General features: G+C 40.1%; 1 protein-coding gene across 16 annotated transcripts in view; it reads left to right on the top strand.

The window, feature by feature from the left end:
- Window positions 1-1,267: 1,267 nt before the first annotated feature.
- CD46 (CD46 molecule) overlaps window positions 1,268-20,615 on the top strand; it is a 39,416-nt gene continuing 20,068 nt past the window's right edge. For all 16 annotated transcript variants that reach the window (XM_012187847.4, XM_060396228.1, XM_012187844.4 and 13 more), the window contains exons 1-5: window positions 1,268-1,521; window positions 4,755-4,994; window positions 5,345-5,447; window positions 15,192-15,277; window positions 16,171-16,368. In XM_012187847.4, the coding sequence (XP_012043237.3) occupies window positions 1,401-1,521; window positions 4,755-4,994; window positions 5,345-5,447; window positions 15,192-15,277; window positions 16,171-16,368 (748 nt within the window). In that variant the 5' untranslated portion in view covers window positions 1,268-1,400. The remainder of the gene's footprint in view (window positions 1,522-4,754; window positions 4,995-5,344; window positions 5,448-15,191; window positions 15,278-16,170; window positions 16,369-20,615) is intronic.

Genomic DNA, 20,615 nt, shown 5'->3' with positions numbered 1-20,615 from the left:
GTATTTCATCTTCAATAAAACATTTAGTTGTTCAAAGGCAAGGCCATAGAGTTGAGGCCCCATATGCTAATGGCCTGGTGTTATTTAATAATTTATCTTCCCAGGGTCCTCTCCTGGGAATTACAGAGGAGACTAATCAACTTTTTGCGTGCTGCAGTCCATGGGGTAGCAAAGGGTCAGACATGACTGAGCAACTAACTGAACTGACTTTAGCAGTTGCGAGAGCAATGGCCAAACCTTTTGTGATTTTGATATCCATCAGGCCAGGAGAAACTTTCAGTAGCAGACGTTCAGCCATGGAAATCTCAATTATTGCCCCAAATTATGACTGATGTCGACTAAAAGAAGATGTACAACTTAAGAGTCGTGAGTTAAGTTTTATTTGGGGCAACATGAGGACTACAGCCTGGAAGGCAGCACCTCAGCTCTGAGAGACTGCTCCAAAGCGGCGATGGGGGAAAGTCAATATATAAAGTTTCGGTGAAGGGGGAGCTCAATGCCATGAAGCAGTCCTTTTACAAAAGGTATTTGTTAGTCATGAGGCTCTGATGTCACCATGAAGGGACTTAGTGCTTCTCTAGCTAGGAGGAGATGCAAGGATTGAGATCATAAAACCTGTTCCTAAAAATATCCAACTATCCAAAGACCCGTCCCACCAGATTCCCTGGAGAACAGAGAGCCTCACTCCATCCTGAACTCCCTCAGGGGTTGCTGAAGGTCAATAGTTCTAGCAGCATGGGGTTCAGTCTCCCTAGGGGCAAATGACTTTGCTGTTCAGTCGTCAGCAGGGCTCTTGGTAAGTGCCACTTTAGAGTTGACACTAACTCATGCCAAAGTCTGAGCAAGGGCAGAGGCGTCCTGACATTCTGGATCCCAGGGCCAAACTGGGGTCTTGAGGGCGTGTCTGCTCCCCTTGCCCGAGCTCTAGGGTTCTATTTTTAGGTCTCTGCCCTTTATTCTTTAATCCAGTCTTCCGGAAAACGTACACGATAACATCGTCACCCGGAGTTTACGTTCCACCCTTCCGGCACAGGGCGTTAACAGTCCCTTTTAACAAAGCCGAGCCCAGAGGAATCAGCTATTTCCCGCAAGCCGCAGCGGCTTCCTGGTAGGTCCGCAAGTGGGCGGAGCTAGAGGCAGTCACGGGGCGGAAGGCTGTCCGGGTCCCCGGGACGCGCAGCACTCCCCACTCGTGGGCGGGGCCTGCAGGCCTGTGGGAGGGGCCGCCGGCCCGTCGGCCCGTCGGCCCCACCCCCTTCGCCGTGTCACTTCCGCCCTGGGTGCGCCGTGGGGCTCAGGTCGTCCGCGCTGTTGCTGCATCCAGCTCTTGTATCGGGCGGAGCTGGACTCAGCAAGGTCTCTGCGGAGCAGTCTCGGGCGTCCCGCTGGTTTCTCCGAGAATGAAGGCGTCTTGCGCGCCGCGGAAGGCGCCGCCCCGCTGCTCCGAAAGACTGGCTTCCTCTGGGCGTTTCGCCGGGGTGCTTCTGCTGGCGCCGCTGCTCATGCTGCCCGCGTCCTCCGGTAGCCTGTGCGCCCCGGCCAGGGACGGGGACCGGAGCGGGCGCGGGGCCGGGCGGCTGGGCGTTGCTGGGAGCCTTGGTGGTGTGGGCAGCAGGCGCGGGGCCGGGTCCCTGCGCGATCGTCAGGGGTTGGGGTTGAAGTGTACTGGGGGGTGGGTGGGGTGGGCACCTCGGAGACGGCGTTCCTTAGTGGTGTGGCTGGGGGGTTTACCTGGGGCCGGGTTGGGACCCTCGCCGAAGCTTCCAGAGTGGTTCCGGGACTGATCCAGTCGGGAAGGCGAGAACCCACCTGCAGGGTGGTGACGGTGTCCGGGGTTGTTGCTAGGCTGCTGCTGTGTCTCCTGGGAGAGTTGGCCCTGTGTTTTTTTTTTTCCGGGGCGGGGTGATGCCTGGTGCCCCGCGGGGCCTGTCTAGGATTAGGGGAGTCCGGGCTAGGTGTACCCAGGTATGTGCTTTGAGGAAGTGGCCAGTCCAGCTGGGCCGAATGCGGAACAGGAAAGCTTCTTGCCTTGAAAGTGGGGGCCTGCGGAGCCTGTGTGGTGCACGTTGTCTCTGCTGAGAGCAGGCCCTGGCTAGGGTTAGAAGGTTTGCAAGGGGAAAAGGGCGCTTTTTGTAATTCAGGTTAACAGGCAACTTGGTACCCAGTTAATATAGATAGCAAGGAAAGAGTTTTTCAGCCATGAGGGAGCTAAGAGAATGATCAATAGCTCCAGATGGTACAGGCAGGTTAACTCGAATTACTGAGGGTGAGGGACAGAGAATGAGGCTGAATTTACCTAGAAGGAGGCTGGCTATTTGCTGGAACCTGGTAGATTTTTTTTTTTTTCCTAAGGTCTAGAAATGAGTAGAATGTGAGAAATAAAATGGATAGGTGTAAATGTTAAAGCCTCCATTTTGAGGAGCCAAAGGAAGGTTAAAAATAGGTTGTGTAGGCAAAAATCGGAAAGAGTCTTTAGGTTTCACTAGAGTTCTAGTTTTGGTCAGAGACCGTGATTATTCAAAGGTACCACCTGGGCAGGGACGTGGGCCTATGCTTGACTCAGAGAGTTATTTTTATAACTTTGGCAAGCAAGTAGGGAGTGCTTAGACAACTTTTGTAAGTGTACGGAGGTGGGCAGTTCTCTTGACGCATAGTAGAGACTATTTCACCTTTCTGAAACTCATCTGGAAAACTGGAGAATTTTCTGAATGCAGCCTATCGAATTATATAATGGCACCTGTTAAATATAGCACCGTGTGTGTGTGTGCTCAGTGTTGTCCAGCTCTTTTGCGACCCCATGGACTATAACTCATCAAAGTACAGCATTGCAGCCCGGTAATGTTTACACTGTAAATTCTCTAGGAAAAAGGGAGTCAAGATATGATTTTTTGATGCTGACAGTGTTTGAAAATCCTTATAGGAAAAAGGATTCAGTATTCTGAGAAAGGGGAAATTTGATGATAAAAATATGATATCGGACTCAGTCATTACAGTGTATGAAGCTTATAATCCACTGATTTCCAAAGCAAACGTTCTAAACTGCATATTGTTGAAAGCATGTTTTTCATGATGCATGTTATTTGGAAGAGATACTTGAAGTTAGCTGAATGGATTAAAAATACCAATTGACATTTGTTTGTCCATACACTGTATGTGAGAGTCATATCAGAAATTCTCCCTTCTTTTTATGTTTTCAAGATAGTTACTAAAATTGAATGCATAAAGCAAAGAACACATATAGGTTAATCATATGCATGGTCACTTGAGTTCTTTCTTCGTGCTTCCAGGATATACTTGAATGATGATGTGTGTTTTTATCTAAAATGGAATTATATAACATTTCTAGCCCATATTCTTTTCTGTTATGAAAAATAGAATGTGTGTCTCAGAGTATTCAGTAAATTTAACATTAATACCTGTGGCTTTTTGATTTTGGTTTGTTATGGGCAGTTAATGGAGGAAAATTCATGTATCATGATCAGCAAAGTAGAAATGTTGGAAACATTTGATAAATGTTGGCGCAGTTAACTTGACATGATATAAGTCATGTTATAAGTGAATGTTGGACTAGTATCAAGAGAGAAGTTTAGAATTTAGAATATCATGGAAAAGAATATAGAGGGAAAGTGAATATAGAATATGAGGGAAAGAAGAGTGATATTTCACTTGTTTAGAATTCTCTCAATCTGAAGTAAGACCTAGATCAGGGAGTAAGTAAATGTTCCCCAGGGATCAAAATAGGTCTGTCTCGTTTCCCTTGTACGCGAGGCCTCTGCTTTCCTTTAGCCCTTTAGGACGTGATGTGTCTCCATCACATGATTTTATATGATTTTTCTAACAGATCTGTTAGGTTGTCAAGTGCCCAGGTACTTAAAAGGAAGAGGACTTGCTGAAATAGAAATGACATTATTCTAGGGAGAAAAAATTTTCCCCCAACATTCCCTGCAAAAACCCCAGAAGTAAAAAACTCTAAAAGCATCTCAGGATAGTAGCTTTATGTCAGGATGTATTGGATAAACAACCCAGCTACCTTACGGAGCTTCTGAAGGATTGATCTGTGAAGGAAAATGAAATCATATTTAATACCCAGGAGAGCAAGTTTTTTTTCATATAATGCTATCCAAATATTATATTTTGATATTTACAGTGTCTCTATATATCACTTAAAAAATGTTCAGTTCACTAATAGAAAACAAATGAAGTATTTTGAAATACTTTGGTCCCTATTTATTTTGATTTATTAATCCCTCAATGTATATTTTATATTCACCTCTCAGCATATCTTGAGTTACAACTGAGTATACAGTTCAGTAGAAAAAGAAGGCATCTGATTCCTGCCTTCTGGGCCCATGTCTTCTGAGAGAAAACGGCCTAATATGTTTGTGTTTCAAACTCTGGAAGAATAATCTGAACATAGTGCTATAGGAGACTTCTTGGAAGAGAGGTGGGTTTTGAGATGATGAATTTAGAAAGAAGTGGGGAAGGCTACGGACCTATAAACATATTTACATTTCAGAACCAGGCACATTGATGCTGTCTCTTCCATTTACTGCTGAATTAAAATTCATCGTATTCTCCAACAGGCCAGAAGCTCATAGGTTGTTGTTTAAAGTAGGCAGGGCACATAGAAAATCTTGCTAAGAACTTTTCCGTTTGTCCTGTACTGCCTCCCTATCTGCTGCCAGGCCACAGTCCCTGTCTGGTGAAGAAGATAAAAGAACTTATTTTTATGCTCTTATTCTCTCTATTTCTAGATGCCTGTGGTGATCCGCCAAGATTTGTCACTATGAAGCCCAAGGCTGACCCTGCATCCAGTTATAGTCCTGGATTTGTCACTGTGACACCCCAGGGTAACACTACATCCGGTTATCCTCCTGGGCATCGGATTCTGTATGAATGTCGTCTGGGTTTCCAGCCAGTGACTCCTGGTCAAGTCCTCGCTCTTGTCTGTCAGGAAAATAAAACATGGTCGTCTCTCCAGGAGGGCTGTAAAAGTAAGTAAACAAATTTTTTTTTTTAATTCAAAAAACTTTTTATTGCTCTAGAGATTTTCACACATTTTAGAGTATGTATTTTACTACTGAAATGATCGTTTTCTTGTGTGAATGTAGGTTTTTAGATAGCCATGCATTCAGGCTTTGAAAAATCTCCAGGGAATTGTTTTCATCACAATTGGTTGCCTGGGTAATTAAGAATCTTATGTGGCATTATAATAGTTAAAGCAAGAAAATAATAATAAAAGTAGTAATATTCCCATGAGTTCTAACAAGCCATATAGAATTTTGAATTTGATTCAGATCTATTTTGAAATGGGTATAAAACAAGTTTGATCTTTTGCTTTTAGGAAAACTGTGTTCCAACCTAGCTGATCCCATGAATGGCCAAGTTATCTTTGTAAATGGAAGTATGGAGTTTGGTTCACAGGCTCACTATGTTTGTAATCAGGGGTAAGTAGGCTGCTCCTTAGAGGAAATAAGCTTGTGTGTGACTAAGTCCATTTTCATTTTGCCTCTCTTAAGCATTACCATAAAGTTGATTTCATTTTGCTTTATATGTGAGTCATACTGTAGCCAAATAACCTTGGGCTTTTTATGAAGATTGAAAAGATAAATAATAGAACTAATAGAAATTAGAAATAGAACCAATAGAAACTAATAGAAATTGAAATTGAAGGAAAGTGAAATAGTATAAAATTTAGTATACAGGTGAAGTTGCTCAGTTGTGTCCGACTCTGCGACCCCATGGACTGTAGCCTACCAGGCTCCTCTGTCGATGGGATTTTCCAGGCAATAGTACTGGAGTGGATTGCCATTTCCTTCTCCAGGGGATCTTCCTGACCCAGGGATTGAACCTGGGTCTCCCACATTGTAGACAGATGCTTTACCATCTGAGCCATGAGGGAAGTTGACAAAATTTAGTGTATGTATTAAACAATGAAAAATCATGGTGACTGTATCCTTGACAACACAGTGCACTCTCTTTGTCAATAAAATGTCCAATTCTGAGATTTGAAATAGGGTTTATGGAACTGGGAATTGGAATAGCCAACTATAGTTGTTCTTATATCGAAGAAATCTGTAAGATGTTACTAGACCAAACTTGACCTGGCTAGCTTAGACAGTAATCTTCATCAGGATCTTTTAGTTGGAAAACCTTATTGTTGAAACTACCACATAGGAGTGAAGCATCTCAAAGTACTGAGTATTTAATAACAGCCTTTGTTCTGCAGGGTTCTCTTAATAGTATATATTAAGGATACTGAGCCTTTTTTAAAAATATGAATTTAAGGGATAATGTGATATCTCTGGAAATGCAACTGGCTTTTTATTATTGTCTATGTATCCTGGTACTTTACTGAGTTTATTCAGTCAGTCCACTCGCTCAGTCATGTCGGACTTTTTGCGACCCCATGAACCGCAGTATGCCAGGCCTCCCTGTCCATCACCAACTCCTGGAGTTCACACAAAACTCAGGTCCATCGAGTCTGTGATGCCATCCAGCCATCTCATCCTCTGTCGTCCTCTTCTCCTCCTGCCCCCAATCCCTCCCAGCATCAGGAACTTTTCCAATGAGTCAACTCTTCGCATGAGGTGGCCAGAGTATTGTAGTTTCAGCTTTAGCATCAGTCCTTCCAATGAACACCCAGGACTGATCTCCTTTAGGATGGATTGGTTGGATCTCCTTGCAGTCCAAGGGACTCTCAAGAGTCTTCTCCAACACCAGAGTTCAAAAGCATCAATTCTTCGGCTTTCAGCTTTCTTCACAGTCCAACTCTCACATCCATACATGATCAGTGGAAAAATCATAGCCTTGACTAGACGGACCTTAGTCAGCAAAGTAACGTCTCTGTTTTTGAATATGCTATCTAGGTTGGTCATAACTTTCCTTCCAAGGAGTACGTGTCTTTTAATTTCATGAGTGCGGTCAGCATCTGCAGTGATTTTGGAGCCCCCAAAAATAAAGTCTGACACTGTTTCCCCATCTATTTCCCACGAAGTGATGGGACCAGATGCCATGATCTTCGTTTTCTGAATGTTGAACTTTAAGCCAACTTTTTCACTCTCCTCTTTTACTTTCATCGAGAGGCTTTTTAGTTCCTCTTCACTTTCTGCCATAAGGGTGGTGTCATCTGCATATCTGAGGTGATTGATATTTCTCCCGGCAATCTTGATTCCAGCTTGTGCTTCTTCCAGCCCAGCGTTTCTCATGATGTACTCTGCATATAAGTTAAATAAGCAGGGTGACAGTATACAGCCTTGATGTACTCCTTTTCCTATTTGGAACCAGTCTGTTGTTCCATGTCCAGTTCTAACTGCTGCTTCCTGACCTGTATACAGGTTTCTCCAGAGGCAGGTCAGGTGGTCTGGTATTCCCATCTCTCTCAGAACTTTCCACAGTTTATTGTGATCCACACATTCGAAGGCTTTGGCATAGTCAGTAAAACAGAAATAGATGTTTTTCTGGAACTCTTGCTTTTTCGATGAGCCAGTGAATGTTGGCAATTTGATCTCTGGTTCCTCTGCCTTTTCTAAAACCAGCTTGAACATCAGGGAGTTCACGGTTCACGTATTACTGAAGCCTGGCTTGGAGAATTTTGAGCATTACTTTACTAGTGTGTGAGATGAGTGCAATTGTGCGGTAGTTTGAGCATTCTTTGGCATTGCCTTTCTTTGGGATTGGAATGAAAACTGACCATTTCCAGTCCTGTGGCCACTGCTGAGTTTTCCCAATTTTCTGGCATATTGAGTGCAGCACTTTCACAGCATCATCTTTCAGGATTTGAAATAGCTCAACTGGAATTCCATCACCTCCACTAGCTTTGTTTCTTAGGTCCACCTGACTTCAGATTCCAGGATGTCTGGCTCTGGGTGAGTGATCACACCATCGTGATTATCTGGATCATGAAGCTCTTTTTGTACAGTTCTGTGTATTGTTGCCACCTCTTCTTAATATCTTCTGCTTCTGTTAGGTCCATACCATTTCTGTACTTTATCAAGCCCAATAAACTCAATAGTGAACTGAGTTTATTAGTTCCCACATTCGTATTTGTGTTTATGTGTGTGTCTGCATAATCTTTAGGGTTTTCTGTATAGTAGAAATATATATATATTTTATATATATATATATATAATATATATAGTTTCTTGCTTAATTACTCTAGCTAGAGCTTCTAGTACCATGTTGAATAAAAGTGGTAAAAGTAGTTGTCCATGCCTGTTCTGAGCAAATTTTGTCAAGTTTCTTTTCTGCCTCAGTTAAGGTGATCATGTGCTTTTTTTGTTTCATTCTTTTGATATGGCTTATTACAATGATTTTTTTTTTTTATGTGTTGAGCCATCCCTTGCATTCTCAGGATAACTCTCACTTGCTCATGATGTTTAATCCTTTTAAGATGCTGTTGAGTTGTTTACTAGTATCGTGTTGAGGTTGTTTGCATCGGTGTTTTTAAAGGCTGTTGATCTAACTTTCCTTGTGTCTTTGTCGGATTTTGCTATCGTGGTAATGTTCATCTCACAGAATGAGCTCAGAAGACTTCCCTTCGCTTTAGTTTTTTGGAAAAGTTTGGGAAAGATTGGTGTTACTTCTTTAAATGTTTGGTAGATTCACCAGTGAAACCATCAGATCCAGAATTTTTTTTTATTGAGAGATTTTTGGTTACTGGTTCTGTCTCCTTACTGCAGCTGCTGCTGCTAAGTCGCTTCAGTTGTGTATGAGTCTGTGTGACCCCATAGACAGCAGCCCACCAGGCTCCTCTGTCCCTGGGATTCTCCAGGCAAGAATACTGGAGTGGGTCGCCATTGCCTTCTCCAATGCGTGCATGCATGCTAAGTCGCTTTAGTCATATCTGACTCTGTGACCCTGTGGACAGCAGCCCACCAGGTCCTCTGTCCACAGAATTCTCCAGGCAAGAACACTGGAGTGGGGTGCTGTTTTCCTTCTCCCATCTCCTTCCTAGTTAAGGTTTATTCAGATTATCTGTTCGGGTGATTAAGTCGTGGTAGGTTTTGTGTTTCTAGGAGTTTGTCTGTTTTATCCAGTGCTTCCATTTGCGGCATAAAATTATTCCTGGCCCTCTTACAGTATTTTTTATTTCTGTCAAATCAGTGGTGGTGTTACTACTTTTATTTCTGACTTAGTAATTTGAGTCTAATCACTTTTAGTCTATTTAAAGCTTTTTAAACTATTGTACTTTTTGAAGAACCTATTTTTGGTTTCTTCAATTTTTCTCTATTGTTTTGCTCTTTTTTTGTTTATCTCTGTTCTAATATGGCAACTAAACTGTAATAAATCTTTATTATTTACTTCCTTCTGCTAGCCTTGGATTTATTTCTTTTTCTGGTTCCTTAACTTGTAAACTTAGTTTGAACTTTCAGAGGTATCATTTCTTAATGTAAACATTTATAGGTGTAAATTTCCCCTTTGGCACTAGATCCCATAAGTTTTGATATGTTATATTTTCATTCCCATTTGTCAAGGAATGTTTTAATCACTCTGATTTCTGCTTTGAACCATTGGTTGATTTAAAACATACTGTTTAACTTTCATAGTTTCATGAATTTTCAGTTTTCCCTTTGTTAATGATTTTTAACTTCTTCCTAGTGTGGTCAAAGGATATGCTTTGTGTAATATCTACCTTTTAAAATCTACTTAAAATTAGTTTGTAGCATAAAATAAACATAGTATTGTTTGTTAAATAATTACGTGTGAATAACGTTGTTTCCTTACTATAGCCTAGCATATGGTCTATCCTGGAGAGTATCCCACGTGCTGTTGGGAAGCCTGTATAGTCTGTTTTGTTGGCTAGAGTGCTTTGTATGGATCTGTGAGCTCTGGTGTTTTCTTATTAAGGTCCTCTGTTTATCTTCTGCATAGTCGTTCTGTCCATTACTGTGAGTGAGGTATCACAGTCTCCAACTAATGCTGGAGAAACGCTTATTGTGTAGGAATGTGTACTTGCCCCTTCCATTCTGTCATTTCTTTTTTTTTTATACTTTATTTATTTATTTTTAACTTTTTATTTTTACTTTATTTTACTTTATAATACTGTATTGGTTTTGCCATACATTGACGTGAATCCACCATGGGTGTACATGCAATCCCAAACATGAACCCCTCTCCCACCTCCCTCCCCACAACATCCCTCTGGGTCATCCCCGTGCACCAGCCCCAAGCATGCTGTATCCTGCATCGGACATAGACTGGCGATTCGATTCTTACATGATAGTATACATGTTTCAATGCCATTCTCCCAAATCATCCCACCCTCTCCCTCTCCCTCTGAGTCCAAAAGTCCGCTATACACATCTGTGTCTTCTTTGCTGTCTTGCATACAGGGTCATCATTGCCATCTTTCTAATGTTCTGTCATTTCTTGCTTCGTGTATTTTGATGGCCTGTCTTTAGGTGCATAAACGTTTGTACTGTTACATCTTCTTGCAGCATTGAACCCTTGTTAGCATAAAATTTCCTTCTTTGTTTCTTGTAACCATTTTTTTTTTTAATTTACAGTCTGTTTTGTCAGGTTTTAGTACAGCTCCTCAACTGTGTTGTGGTTACTGATACCTTTTCCCAGGCTTTCGTTTTCCCTCCATTGATGTCTTCTGCTGGCAAGTGAGTCTCTTGTAGACAGGACTTGGTTGGAGCAAGGAGGGACCTATTTCTATTTTGGGTTTGTCTTCTAAATACTTTATAGCTTTTTCCCTAGTCCCTCATTTCCTGCATTACTGTCTTTTTTGTGTAGTTGATTTTTGTAGTGAAATATTTAAATTCCTGTCTCATTTCCTTTTATATATCCTATGGCTGTAGTGTTTGATGTTACCCTTGGAAATTACATTTAACACTGTACGTGGAAATTCCCTGGTAGTCCAGGGGTTCAGACTCTTCACCCCCACTGCAGGGGGCACAGGCTTGATCCCTGATTGGGGAGCTAAGATCCAAGCTGTGAATCCAGTAAGATTCATAGCGTGACCAAAACAAAGCAAAACAAAAAAACATTGTATAGTTACAACACTCCAGGTTGAATTCATACCAACTTAAATTCGATAAATTACAAAATCAGTCCTTTACCGCCCCGTACTCGACGCTTTTGGTTGTTGATGTCATACTGCTGCCTACACAATTAATTGTAGTGCTAGCCTCTACTTTAATAATCTATTTACTTATTTTATAATTTAGTCTTTTAAATCACATAGAAAACAAAATTTGTAGTTGCAAACCACTGTTTCAGTAATGCTAGCTTTTATAATTGCTTTTATATTTACCTTTGCTGAGTTTCTGTGTCTTTTTTTATACATAAGACTTCGAGACCTTTCATTCCCTTTTCAGTACTCCCTTCACATTTCTTCTTGAGTGTATAGTGGTCACAAACTTCTTAAGTTTTAAATTCTGGGAATGTCTTAAATTCTCCCTCATTTTTGACACTCAGTTTTGCTGGATAGAGGGGTTTTGGTTGAGTTTTTTTTTTTTTTTTTTTGAATTATATCAATAACTTTCTTCTGGACTCTGAATTTCTAATGACACATCTGCTGATAATCTTATTTACGGCGCTTGGCATACGATGTTTCTCTTCTCTCTTGCAGTTTTCAGGATTATTTGTCTTTGTTTTTTGAAAGTTTGATTATTACGGCTTTGTGCAGGTCTCTTTGTATTCATCTTACTTAGAATTTTGAGCTTTTGACATATTTCTATTCATGTCTTTTATGGAATTTGGGACGTTCTCAGCTGTTATTTTTGTAAGAATTCTCTCTGTCCCTTTTCTGAGAGTCCCATAGTGTATATGTTGGTCTCCTTGTTGGTGTCCCATGGAGTCCTTAGGCTTTATCCATTTTTCTTCAATCTTTTTTCTTTCTCAGAGTCAGTAATTTCTGTTCCCCTATATCAGTTCTACTAATTCTTGCTTCTCAAATAAGCCTTCAGTTTTTCTAGTGACTTTTTCTTTTCCATTAATGTCAGTTTCAACTCAAGAATTTATTCGGGTTCTTTTTAGTTTTCTGTCTCTAACTGCTATTTCCTCTGGGTTCACATATTGTTCTCTAGACTTTCCACATTTCTTCCTTTAGTTCTTTGTCCGTCTTAACAACTGTTATTTCTTCCCAGTTTCTCTGAGGCTCCAGGTCCGTGGGGCCAGGGTGGGGGGCCGCCCTGTGGGGCAGAGACGAGCCAGTGAAAGGCTGTATTTGACTGGCCTTCGTGGGGCACAGGTTGTCGCCTGGCCTTGCTTCCTGTGGCAGGTGACAGCGCGCGTGCACAGCCCTTGCAGCAGATTGTTTTGTCATAGTCGCGCTTCTGGGGAGAGCTGGCGGAGGAAAGGTTGGATGATGCCACCCCACGTGTGATGCACCAAGGGCAGGGTGGATTCTTTCTGGATATTATAGTCTGAGAGAGCTCGGTCCCCTCAGCTGTCTGTCTGCAGAAGTCAGACCCTGTTGGAGAGGCAGGATGCCCCGTGTCTTGGATTTCGACTTTAACCTCCTGCATGGTGACACTCGGCTGGACCTCCGGAGTGATGGTCTTGTCCATCAGGGTCTTCACAGAGATCTGCATCTGTGGGTCTGCTGTCTGGCTGCTTTGTTGACAAAAAGTGGGGTGGCAGAACCGGCACCCACCTATGTCCAGAGAGCGGCCTCAGAAGACACCGCTTTAAGGCCTTTGCTCCATGGATCTGTCGTAAGGTCTTCAGAAAAAAAGCTCTTTTCATTTATCTTTGCATCTTTCCATTATATCTTTTGCATATGAGCCATAGATTCTTTTTCTGTTTCTTTGTATGCCTTGTGACGTTTTTGTGGAATCCATATATGAAATCTAACAATGTGGTGACTCTGAAAAATCAGATTGGCCCCTCTTTTACTTTGATTTTGTTTTGATTATTGTGTGGTGTCTCAGCGCCGAGTCAGGTCTTTTCTGAGCCTTTCTCTTGGCGTGCGCAGTTGCTTTCTAATTTTTTTTTCCACATGGCAATTATTTTGGAATATCCTAGTATTTAATGTCCAGCTTCTGCTAGTGGCTTCCCTGATAGCTCAGCTGGTAAAGAATCCACCTGCAATGCAGGAAACCTTGGTTCAATTCCTGGGTCCGGAAGATCCGCTGGAGAAGGGATAGGCTACCCACTCCAGTATTCTTGGGCTTCCCTTGTGGCTCAGCTGGTAAAAAATCTGCCTGCAGTGTGGGAGACCTGGGTTGGGAAGATCCTCTGGAGAAGGGAAAGGCTACCTACTCCAGTATTCAGGCCTGGAGAATTCCATGGACTGTATAGTCCATGGGGTTGCAAAGAGTAGGACATGACTGAGCCACTTTCGCTTACACTTCTGCTAGTGGGGAAGAAAAAAGTGAAGGAGGCAGCAAAGGGTGCTGGATTTCAAATCTCTTGGAAATCATTTGGCCAGTGTTGAAGGAGCTTGAAAAAGCTGGCGGAGGTGTGACGACAGTGGCTGCCCGTCTCTTTTTTGCTCCTCTGGGATCAGAAGCAGCAGTGATAAGAGCATAATTCCCTGCTCCTTGGAGGACAGGCCCCTTTTTGCCTGCCCTGGCTCCCACAGGCTACTTATAAGCTGCTTCAGCAGCATGCACACACAGGGCTGCTGAGGTGGGGGGTGGGGCGCTGCCACTGTACTGAGAGCTCAGATTGACCGAAATTAAGTTAACTTACCTGTCCAGTCTTCTCCTCTAAATTGCAAGCCATGAAGAGATTCTAGATTTCCGAAAGAGGGGAAATCAGGCAGATTCTATCAGTGAATCTGTCGTCAAGGTGGGGAGACAGATTCCTGTTGCCACCTGTTTTGCCATTATCCCAGAGCCCTTTACTTAACGCATTATAATGTAGAATCAGTGCATTAACCCTTGGGGAAAAGTCATCTGGAAGGGGGCACAGGCAGATACACTGGGTATTTTTTAACTTGATCAAGTAAAAATAGTGGGAGATCCAGTGTATAGATAGAAAGAGGCTGCTAGGTGCCAGGAGACTCAAGGAAGTTGTAGACTTCTCGAGAAACACAATATATAGTGAGGTGTCAAAATAAAATAGTAAATGAAAAGCACCAACTAGATCATTTTCGTGATCTTTTCCATGAGAGTCCAGAAGAATGTAGTATGAATTTAAATGATCAGAGAAGATTGCATTGAGTAGTGTTGCTAAACCACTTTACTGCTAGAAAGATGTAGGCATACCCTGGAGATAACTGCAGGTTCACTTCCGGGCCACTGCAGTGAAGCAGATCAAATGGGTTTTTTACATGTGTTTACGTTATAGTCTGTTCATTGCACAATAGCATTATGTATGAAAAAATGTACATACCTTAATTTCAGAATACTATGTGACCAAAAGGTGCTAACCATAATCTGAGCCCCAGAGAGTCATAGTAGTAATAAGAAAGACACTAATCATAGATCACCATAACGAATATAATAATAGTAATAAAGTTTGGAATCTGTGAGATTTACCAAAATGTGACACAGAGACATGAAGTGAGCAAACACTGTTGGAAAAATGAACACAAGTAGGTTTTCCGGTGCAGGATTGCCACACACCTTCAGTTTGAACAGCAGGGAAATGAGGTATGCCTGTATGTTGAATAGTAAAGACTCTAAAGACTATTAATAAGAACTAGAACTTACCTAGTACTCACTGTGCCAGATGCTAACTCATACAATCCTTAAAACAGTCTCGTGAGATATGTACTGTTGTCTCCCTTTTCATATATGAGGAAACTGAAGAAGTGAACTTTAATGGACTTTCCCAAGCCCAGGTAACAAGTCAATCTTGGGGCTGGAACTTGAACCCAGGCAGGCATCTGTGCGCATGCCGCTAGACCAGTTTATAAGTAGCCTATGGGAGCTAGGCTGGGCGAAATCCAACCTCTAGGGCCTTGTCTGCCTGCTCAGTTCTTACGAAGTAGAAAGGTGTGAGCAAAAGCGTAGATGTGAATGTGTGATGCATTTCCAGATATGGCCAAGATGCCGGACAGCAGTGCAGAGTGATTTAGACATTTTGCTGTGGGCCAGTGTGTATTCATTCAGATGCAGAAACTTTTATTTGATTAAGTTGCAGATCTAGTAAGCATTTCTGTTATATTTTGTTTAAGGAACTTCTCTCTCCAATTACTCTAGTGCAGAAAAACAGCCATGTAAAATTGTTTTCATTATTATGTTCACCTTGTAACTACTAAAGGACATAGTAACCTTTCTTTTCTCATTTAGTTATTACTTGATCGGGACAAGTATTTCTCATTGTGACATTTCTGGAGATGGTGTGGACTGGAGTGATCATCCTCCAACATGTGAAAGTAAGTATGTTGTTGGAATGTAGAGCAGCCATTCTCAAACTTTTGGCCTCAGGACTCCTTTATACTTTCAAATTAACATAGACACCAGTGAGCTCTTGTTTATATGGGTTATGTCTATTGTCATAACAACAATGTATAGACATAACCCATATAATGCTAGGGGTTATGCTGTGTCAACTCTATTATTATTGAATTAATCCTGAAAAGTTTTCAGAATAATTATTTATTAATTCATTTTTAAGAAGAATAAATGTGTACCTATTAGTATATAACACATATTTAATGAAAAAAACATTCTAAAACAAATAATGGTTTTGTTTTACATTTTTGCAAATTTCTTCAATGTTTGGCTTTAAGGAAAACATCAGGATATAGTCGCTTGAAAAATCACACTATTTATAGCCTCTGGAAAATTTCACAATACACTTATAAGGATGAAAGTGAAAATGACAGTAATAATTGGTATTAATGTGAAGAACTGACTTAGCAAACAGATACATTTACAAATTATGAAGCATTTCTCAACTAGCACTGAGTTCTGTTTTTAATCATGATCATATTATATCTTTAAATTGTCAGCATGTCTTATGATGAGAACAAAGCTTAGTTTGGCCTTACAGGTAAATGTTTGTATCTCATGTAGATATTTCATGACTTTAAGAAAATGAGTTTTATTCTAGAAATTCATTTGTAGATTAATAGCTTGAGTTTAAGATAATATATTTTCTCATAAAAAGCTTCTTCTAAATGGATAGTGGATTCACATCTAGCATATAGCAATCATATGGTAATGAATTTATTGAGGGCAATTCATAGGACTTTACTAATGCTATTTAATCCTTTACCCTTCCCTTTAGCCTTTCATGTTCTCTCTTTTTTTTTTTCTTTTTAAGAGGTTTTGTGTAAACCACCTAAAGAAATTCCAAATGGAAAATACACCAATAGCCACAAGGACATATTTGAATACAATGAAGTAGTAACTTATAGTTGTGATCCTTCAAATGGACCAGATGAATATTCACTTATTGGAGAGAGCAGGCTTATTTGTGTTGGAAATGATGAATGGAGTAGTCAACCTCCTCAGTGTAAAGGTAATAATATTTCTATTTATTTCCTTCTTAATTTGTAAATACAGTAGAAACTTTGCAAATAGTTTTACCTATATGTAAAAACAGTCATATGTGCTTGAGTCTCCTGTTAAGTTGGTTTCTAATTTGATTTAATATCAGTCAAACCAAATAAAAACTAGTTGTAGAGTTTCCAGCCTCTCACCCGGCAGGTTCTTGGCACTCCAGGTGATACATTGCAAACTGTCGTGTATTTGCATGTTAAGACTGTTTTCCATGAAAGCATCAAAAATTCAACACACTTTTTCCCAAGTGTTGTCTTATATTACAAGAAGTATAACAGTGTGGCTGCAGGGAATGGTAGTGTAAATTGTAAGAGATGTGAATTGTCTCATAAATATGATTGCTAAATGCTTGGGAACATCTTTTTAAAAAGATTTGAGGTGTTAGAGCTTGATCAAAAGCAGGGAGACACTGGAGGGATTTTTCCTCTTGAAAGAAAGGATCCACTGAATAGTAGCAAAATATTTTCTCAAGTGAAGAGAGACCATTCTTATTACCATATTCTAGGCAATAAGAAAATTTTTACAAATCTTAAAGAACTGAAATCATTTGGAGTACATTATCTGATCAAAAATGAGGTGAATAAATAAATCAAAACATAATCTAGAACATCCCCAAATATTTGAAAATTATGCAAGACACTTAAAATTAATAAATCAGAGACAAAATAACAAAGGAAATTAGAATTTCTTTAAGCATAGTAAAAATAAGTCACAAAATATCCGAACTTGTTGGGTACAACAGAAACAAGGCTTCAAAGGATATTTAAAGCATGAAGTACTTATATGAGAAAATGAGAAAGGTCTCAAATCAATAACCTAAACTTCCACATTAAGAAACTGAAAAAGAGCAAATAAAGCAAAAATAGGAAATAATGAAGACAGAGAAAAAGCAATGAAATTGAAAAGAGAAATAATATAGAGACAGTCAAGAAATCAACACCTGTTTCTTGTAGAAGATCAGTAGAATTGATAAACCTATATGCAGTTTGACAGAAAACAGAAGATATAGATTATCAGTATCACAAGTGAAAAAGATGTCACGAAATATACTGTAGACAATTAAATGACAATAAAGGAATAAAACAAACAACTTTATGCCTGTAAGTGTAACAGGTTAAACCTTTCTCTCATGCAGACTTTTATCTTTTGTTATTGTGGTATATCTCATGGACTGATTTGCTTACGTTGAACCATCTTTTTGCAGAAAGAAATTTTGTCAAATGAGTCAACATCCATTCATGATAAAAACTCACCAAGTTGAGTACAGCAAGAACATATCTCAGCATAATAAAGGTCATTTACAACAAGCCCACAATATAATACTCAAAGGTGAAAAGCTGAACGCCTTCCTGAAATTCAGTAACAAGACAAGGATGCCCACTCACCATTTCTATTCAGCATAGTATTGGAGGTCCTAGCCACAGCAGTCAGAAAAGAAAAAGAAATAAATTTATCCAAAATAGGAAGGAATAAGTAAAACTGTCACTATTCACAAATGACATCATACTCTCTACAGAGAATGCTAAAGTCTTCATAAAAGCTCCAGTTCAGTCGCTCAGTTGTGTCCAACTCTTTGCAACCCCACGGACTGCAGCATGCCAGGCTTCCCTGTCCATCACTGTCTCTTGGAGCTTGCTCAAGCTCATGTCCATCAAGTTGGTGATGCCTTCCAACCGTCTCATCCTCTGTCGTCCCCTTCTCCTGCCTTCAATCTTTCCCAGCATCAAGGTCTTTTCCAGTGAGTCAGTTCTTTGCATTAGATGGCCAAAGTATAGAGTTTCAGCTTCAGCATCAGTCCTTCCAATGAATATTCAGGACTGATTTCCTTTAGGATTGACTGGTTTGATCTCCTTGAAGTCCACGGTACTCTCAAGAGTCTTCTCCAGTACCACAGTTCAAAAGCATCAGTTCTTCAGCACTCAGCTTTCTGTATAGTCCAACTCTCACATCCATACATGACTAATGGAAAAACTGTGACTTTGACTAGTTGGACCTTTGTCGGCAATAACGTCTCTGCTTTTTCATACGCTGTCTAGGTTGGTCATAAAAGCTACTGGAAAAACTTAATATATGAATTCAGCAAGGTAGGAGGATACAAGATGAACATGGAGAAATCTGTTGTGTTTCTTTACCCAAATAATGAAATGCCACACCAAGTTAAAAAAAAAGAAAAGAATTCCATTTAAAATTGTATCCAAAATAAATAAAAAGCACCTAAAATTGACTTAACCAAGAAAGTGGAAGACCTATATACTGAAAACTGTAAAATATCAGTAAAGGAATCTGAACAATTTTTAAAGAAATGGAGAAATATACTATGTTGTTAGATCTTGGGTTGGAATAATTATTATTATTTTTTTTCTTATTGTTTTACTTTATTTTACTTTACAATACTGTATTGGTTTTGCCATACATTGTCATGAATCCACCACGGGTGTACATGCGTTCCCAAACATGCACCCCCCTGGAAGAATTAATATTGCTAAAATGACCATATTACCCAAAGCAATCTATAGATTTAATGCAATTGCTTTCAAAATACCTAAAATGTTTTTCATAGAACTAGAACAAATAATCCTAAAATTTATATGGAAAAGATCCAGAATTGCCAAAGCAATCCTGAGAGAAAGGAACAAAGCTCTAGGTATATCCTTTCCTTAACTTCAGGTTGTACTGCAAAGCTACAATAATCAAAGCAGTGTGATACTTGGCACAAAAACTATAGATCAATGAACAGAATAGAGAGCCCAGAAATAACTCCATACACCTATGATCAGTTAACCTATGACAAAGAAGGCAAGGATATGCAATGGAGAAAAGACAGTCTCTTCAACAAGTGGTGCTTCAGAAGCTGAACAGCTACATATAATACAATGAAATTAGATAGAACCGTATACAAAAATAAATTGCAGATACAAAACAAACTCAAATGGTGTAACCACCTAAGGGTAAAACAGGACACCATAAAACTCTCAGACAGAATTGTAGCAATATTTTCTTTAAGTCAGTGTGCCAAGGCAAAAAAAAAAAAAGGAAGGGGGGGGGAATAAATGGCACACAATCAATTTTAAAAGCTTTAACACAGCATGGGAAACAATCAACAAAACCAAAAGACAACCTATGGAATGAGAGAAAATATTTGCAAACGATGCAAATGACAAGAGGTTAATATCCAGAATGGACAAACACCTCGTGTAAGTCAGTATTGAAAAAACAACACAATTAAAACATGGGCAGACCTGAATCAACATTTCTCCCAAAGAGACGTACAGATGGCCTACAAGTACTTGAGAAGATGCTCAGCATCATAAACTATTAGAGAAATGCAAATCAAAAACACAATGAAGTGTCACCAGTCTTCAGAGTAGCTATCATCAAAAAGTCTATAAATAATAAATGTTATAGGGGGTGTGGAGAAAAGGGAACCCTCCTAAACTGTTGGTGGGATTGTAAAGTGGTACAGCTAGTAAAGAAAGCAGTCTGGAGGTTCCTTAAAAAACTAAGAATAGAACTATGATCTGCAGACTCACTCTTGAGTAAAACAGTCTCTAATTCAAAAAGGTACAATTACCCCAGTGTTCGTAACATCACTGTTTCAGACAGCCAAGACAAATAACTCAAGTGCCCATGAGCAGGTGATTGGATTAAAATGTTTTGTGTTTTTGTGTGTGTATAGACTCAGATGTAGAAGACAGACTTATAGTTACCAGTGAGAAGAGGGGAGGGGGCAGTGAGTTAGAAGCATGGGATAATTAACAGATATAAATTGCTATAACCTGAAATAAATAAGCAACAAGTATTTCGCAACATGGATGGACTTAGAGAATATTGTCCTTAGTGAATTAGGTCAGATATAGAAAGACAAATACTATATGATATCACTTGAATGTGGAATAAAAAAAATATGAGTGATGCTACATACAAAACAAAGACAGACTCAGATGAAGTAGATACGTGTATAGTTACCAAAGGGATTAGGTAGGGACAACACATTAGGGGTATAGGATTAAGAGATACAAACCACGACACCTGAAATAAGCGTCAAGTGTTTTACCATATAGTACAGGGAATTATCTGGAGTTTCCCTGGTGGCTCAGTGGTAAAGAATCCATCTGCCAGTGCTAGAGACACAGGAGACATGGGTTCGGAAGATCCCCTGAAGGGAGGAAATGGCGGTCTACTCCAGTATGCCTGCCTGTAATAATC

This window comes from Ovis aries, chromosome 12 (assembly GCF_016772045.2).
Source record: "Ovis aries strain OAR_USU_Benz2616 breed Rambouillet chromosome 12, ARS-UI_Ramb_v3.0, whole genome shotgun sequence".
Lineage (NCBI taxonomy): Eukaryota > Metazoa > Chordata > Mammalia > Artiodactyla > Bovidae > Ovis > Ovis aries.
The sequence above is the reverse complement of the archived record's forward strand: the minus strand, read 5'-3'. Positions and strand labels throughout refer to the sequence as shown.